The sequence below is a fragment of the Trifolium pratense genome, linkage group LG4 (assembly GCF_020283565.1).
Source record: "Trifolium pratense cultivar HEN17-A07 linkage group LG4, ARS_RC_1.1, whole genome shotgun sequence".
Classification (NCBI taxonomy): Eukaryota; Viridiplantae; Streptophyta; class Magnoliopsida; order Fabales; family Fabaceae; genus Trifolium; species Trifolium pratense.
Window position 1 is genome coordinate 57,279,847 of NC_060062.1, and position 5,898 is coordinate 57,285,744.

At 36.0% G+C, this 5,898-nt stretch overlaps 1 protein-coding gene across 1 annotated transcript; it reads right to left on the reverse strand.

Moving 5' to 3' along the window:
- Nucleotides 1-2,714: 2,714 nt before the first annotated feature.
- Nucleotides 2,715-4,702, reverse strand: LOC123882461. The gene is made up of 2 exons (XM_045931321.1): nt 4,674-4,702; nt 2,715-3,467 (listed from the first exon to the last, which is right to left on the reverse strand). The coding sequence occupies exon 2, from the start codon at nt 3,462-3,464 to the stop codon at nt 2,997-2,999; it is 468 nt and encodes a 155-aa protein (XP_045787277.1). The 5' UTR covers nt 3,465-3,467; nt 4,674-4,702; the 3' UTR covers nt 2,715-2,996.
- Between the last annotated feature and the right edge of the window lie 1,196 nt (nt 4,703-5,898).

Here is a 5,898-nt window from a genome sequence, read left to right on the forward strand (position 1 = left end):
TCTCGGTCACTGTCTGCGGTCGTTCCCATGAAAGTATTGTCTCTACTTTTGCGGGATCTACAGCTATTCCATCCCTTGTAATCACGTGCCCCAGGAATTTCACTTCCTCAAGCCAAAATTCGCATTTTGATAGTTTTGCGTACAACTTCTTTTCATGTAGGATCTGTAAAACTTGACGCAGATGGTCTTCATGCTCCTCGTAACTCTTGGAATATATGAGAATATCATCGATGAATACGACAACAAACTTATCAAGGAATGGATTAAAAATCCGGTTCATATAGTCCATGAAAATCGCAGGTGCATTCGTCACTCCAAATGGCATCACGAGATATTCATATTGTCCATATCGAGTTCTAAACGCAGTTTTGGATACATCCTCAGTTTTTACCCTTATTTGATGATATCCCGTCCTCAAATCTATCTTTGAGAAGACAACCGCTCCACGAAGTTGATCCATTAAATCATCAATGTGTGGGAGTGGATATTTGTTCTTGATTGTCACCTTGTTCAATTGACGATAGTCTACACAAAGTCTTGAGCCTCCATCCTTCTTCTTCACCAATAGCACTGGCGCTCCCCAAGGTGATACACTTGGTCTTATAAATTGTTTTGACAACAAATCCTCAAGTTGAGCCTTTAACTCTGCTAATTCGATAGGTGACATCCTATATGGTGCGATAGAGATCGGACTTGATCCAGGGATTAGATCGATCGAGAACTCGATATCCCTTACCGGTGGTAGACCTGGAACATCATCTGGAAATACTTCCGGAAAATCTTTCACTACGGGAATTTGGCTCAAACTAACTTCCTTCGTAACTTCTAAGGAAGACAATAACAAATACCCTTGAGCTCCTTCTTTCAAAGAAACTACAACCTCACTTACGGATATTAGTCCAGAATTCTCGGGTTTAGGAAAAACTAAAGTCTTATGAGCACAGTCTAGAAGGATATGGTTGGAAGATAACCAATCCATGCCTAAAATCACATCTAATTGTGTTAAAGGCAAACATATCAAATCAACAAGATATTGCTTATTGTGGATGACAATAGGGCTTTTCAAGCAAACTAAATTCGCTACCAAAGGTTTAGCAGTTGGTGTAGAAATTATTAAATCATAAGGCAATTGCGTAACAGACAATTCCAATTGTTTTACTCGATCCATAGAGATAAAAGAATGAGTTGCTCCTGAATCAAATAGCACAGTTAAGAGATTACCCGCCATATTGCAACTACCTTGTATAAGATCTTCTGATTGAGAGGCTTCGACACCACTTAGAGTATAAACCCTTCCGTTCTCCTTTTGCCTTGTAGCCCCCACCTTGTTCACCACAGGATCAACTCTTTGGTTTGAGCAGTCCCTCGACATGTGTCCTACATTTCCACATTTGAAACATACTATTCTGTCCACGGGACAAGAATTAGCCAAATGGTCTGGTTTTCCGCACTTGAAACATCTTCGAGTGAATTCCTGATTCTGGTTCCTGTTTGCTCCATTTCCAACTGCAGATGCAATTGGACGATATGGTCGTTGATCCTGATTATTCCCCGAGGGTCGAGAATAAGGCTTTGTGTATTGGTGCTTTCCCTTCTGGTTCCCTCCTTGAGTTGGATACTTAGACCTAGATGGTCCTCCTACATTCACTCGATTTGTTGCACTTTCCTTCATTGCTTCTATCTTTCTGCATTTTTCCACAAGCGGTTGGAATTGACGAATCTCCAGTGGCAAGACAGACTCTTTAATGCTATGCTTCAGCCCTCCTTCAAAACGTTCACATAACCAATCTTCAACAATTTGATCTTGGAAGAATCGAAAATACTTTGCCAGCGACTCAAACTTTGCCGCGTATTCCCCAATTGTCATTCCTCCTTGCTTCAAGTTCAGAAATTCTTGTTCCTTTGCAGTCCTTACACTCCTAGGAAAATATTTATCAAGAAACTTAGTACGAAATATCTCCCATGTGACTTCTTGGTTATTAGCTTCAACTATTTGTCGGGCTCCCTTCCACCAATATTCTGCATCTCCAAGCAACAAGTAAGTTGCATAGGTCACTTTTACTCCATCAGGACACTTCAGTACATCAAAAATTTTCTCAATTTCCTGAAGCCATAAGTCAGCTTTCTCCGGCTCCGGGTCTCCCTGAAATTGTGGAGGATCGTGACGTCTAAAATCCACCAATCCTTTGGACTCAACAGCTTGTTCCTCCCTCTGTTGTTTTCGAAGGTCTCTTTGAGTCTTCGCAGCAGTTTGTTGTGCAATGGAAGCCGCCATGTTCGCCATCGCTTGGATAGCTCTATCCATGTCATTATCAGCATTGTTGATGTCACCTTCAGCATTCCCAGGATTTAAACGTGTGTTCCTACGAGCCATTGAATTCCTAGAAGGTAATATCAATTAAAACCTTATAGAAAGAAAATTCAAACAATTCCCAATGTTTATACACAACAAAAACATAATAGACCTAAAACACAAGTTAACCCAAAAGATACAACCGTGCTCTAATACCACTATTGTAACACCCCATTTTCAGGAACTATAGAAAATGGTGTTAAGTCGTAAAATTTAATCGCGAATATGAATTAACTCTATTTATATATTTTACTCGTAATGAAATATCAATAATATATTTTTACTTTGAGTCTAAATAAAATTTAATAAATATAAAATGAAAACACATTATTATATAGAATATGCATCATATATTTCACAAAGTCATAATTTTCATGCCAGTAGGCTTACATAGTTAAACTTGACAGGTATAGTTAACTATTTCACAAAACCTGCAAGTAAATAGTTCCTAATTAGATCAAACTATTCTTAACTAATCATGAGTCATACACCTTATCCCCTAGAAGTTACTGCCACCAAGAGTCACAAAAGAGAGTCACGAAGCATGGACTTATCTAGTCTATTATAATAACCCAAAAGGCTTCAAGACTTAATCCTACCATTAGTTAGTATTTTACATACTGCCTAACCATTATTATTATTATTAATGACCATTAGGGAGACTTCCATTATTCCCATTAGCTTCTCCACCACTAGAGTCTTCAGAAGGATCTTCATCAGGTACAATTTGATTATCATTATTATTCATTCTTAAATTTGCTTGATGATCATTCACAAAATTATAATAAACTGGACTACGGCTACGCACTCTCATACGGGCAGTACGACCAACACGAGGCCTTGGTCCCCTAGGTCCAGTAGAGTTAGAACCTCTTCCAACTCCATTAAGGTTGAGGGCCATTATCATTCTCTCTAATGACAGCACCATCTCCAGGGTAATATGGTGTATGATAGATGAAACAAGTAATCCTCCTATTCCTTCAGTTGTCTTCACGAATCCAGTAAAAGTCAAGGTTTGTGACGCTCTATCCAGCTCCCAAACAGCGTCACCCATCTCCTCTAGACACTCAATTTTCCGGGTTCCCGAGTGGTTCAGCGGCTCCCTCGGCATTATCTGTAATGTAAGGGTGAAATACTCGTACACAAGCTTACCACGCGATGAGATCACAAGGTTACACATAGTATTATACACTTACATGCATTTTATCTCTTCTAATTACTATACATGTCTAGACATAAAATTATGTTGAATCAAGGAATCACATATTATCATAAGCAGTTTCACAGAAAATTTAATAGTTAATCACAGAAGCATGTATTGTGATAAATGTAAGAATTCATCTCAGAAGCATGTATCAATAAGTTAATATATTAGGGTCATCACTTAAGATTATTCACATTCAAGACATTATAGCACTTAGTCAAATAATTCTCACCACCCAAAATTTGTTAGTCCTCATCGAATTCAAATGATAAACCGAGACAAAAATTCACTATCCAAAGTTAGTTTACTTAACTTATTTGGTATTTATTTTTGACACACCGACTCCATGGAGACTTTTATTATGAGCGTAAGGCCGTTTCAACTGCCATATCATGGTTGTATGCAATCGACATATATCAAATATGTCTCAACCATTCTGGCCCGAGCGCTACACCTTATTATAGATAGTCCTGCACAGTCAGGTTTCACCACGTCGGGTTGTATGATTTCCTCCAGTCAGAGTTGCTATCACTGACTATTGGTAGGAGTTCAAAACGCCGGTGATCCCCATTAGGTCTTGAGGCGACCCAGCCGGACCTATCCTCAGTCTTACATACATTCTAGTACTGTAAGAAACACCCTGTTTTGCTCTTCACCTATTAAAGGTGATTAATTATTCAACTCATCGACTTTGATTTACTTTGTTATCAGTCAATTTAGTATAGTTAGTATCCGAAACTCATGTTCACCTCAACTTTTTACCATAAACAGCTTCAAGTACACACATAGTTTACAATAGATAGTTCAAAGATGTAGAGAATGTATCATGAATTATTATTCTAACTATTTGAACATGCTGTTTTATATTATGAGAAAATGAGTTAAGATCATATATAGATTGTATTCACATACCACATATATTAAAAGGGAGTTCTACTTTCAATAATTCAATATTACAGGGATTATCATCCCCTGCATATTAACTTATTTTAATCAATTCTATGTTACCTTATAATTATAACATTAAGTACACAAGTTCCTAATTATAACTAATAATATATATACAATTACCACATTTCTTGTGCTCACCAACTTATTATTAGTATAACCCCTTACCTTTGAGCTTTTCAGAATAACTTGTGCAATCTCCTTCTTCTATGTTACCTATTCACTCATCAAAACACTATATCTAAGTAACTATCATTGTTACTAATGTATTAAAGGAAATTATTCAAAAACTGAAACTGTAATATTAATTAAGAAAATGCATCTCATTTTGTTTCTAATAGAGACCTACGTGCATATTCTTGTTTATTAAGGGACCAAATACTTGATATTTTAACTCATCATGTTAATCCAAAGATTTCATTTTTAGAAGTATCCACTCTTGTTACTATCCTGTTACATGGCTACACCTTACATGGCTACACCTTACTTAGTTATCACTTAAAGAATCAACATGGTTATATGAGTTAAATGTCAAAGCTAAAACAGAGAAATGGACAACCAGTGACTAATATATTTGATCAAGTAGTACCATGTTCTTAAATTTTGGAAAAAAGATGTTTAACTTTACACAGGTTGATTTGATTAAGCTAAACACTAGGAGAAATGAAAATCTAGTGACATAATCAACATTTGCACAAATATCATGACTGTGTTAGAAGTTTTAAAACAAAAGGAACAAAAGAACCTAAACTTAAAAGCTAGTGGATATAAAGAAGAGTAATTATAGGTTTTAAAGTGAACTAAGGAGATCAATTTTTTAAAAGAACAAATACAAACAAAATAAAAGAATATACGACTATGAGAAGAATGAAAAATTCATTTGGTACCTTTTAAGTAATTCTCAGCTTTGAAAGTGATGGTTGTGTGAAAGGTAGTGAACACTAAGGTCCTATTTATAGAGTTTCACTTCTACTTCTACATGGTAAATATATGTCCACGTTTTTACTTTCAGTTAACTCCACGTTTCCACTTTTACTTGTGAAGAAAATTAAGCCACCATGATGCATAACGTGTAATTCTTATCCCATACAATGAATTTATTATTATTATTTTTTTTTTGTGATATAATTTATACGGTCGATTAAGGCACTGTCTAAATTTCGGTAGAATTTTAAGCCTGAAATTTTATCATAGCCTACTGAAATATTTCATGATTGATTTTTAAAATTATTTTTCTTAAATTCACAGTCTAAAGGGTAAATTAATTATCGGTCTACACAAAGTAAAACTACTATCAAGGCACACTTGTCTGCTGTAGACAGATGTTGTTACTGGTGCGCCAACACTTGTCTATAAACAGAGCAAATAACATAAAACAATACAAACAGTAAAG

Coding starts and splice junctions, on each gene's coding strand:
- LOC123882461 (XM_045931321.1), bottom strand. CDS start 3,464: ATGCCGAGGGAGCCGCTGAACCACTCGGGAACCCGGAAAATTGAGTGT.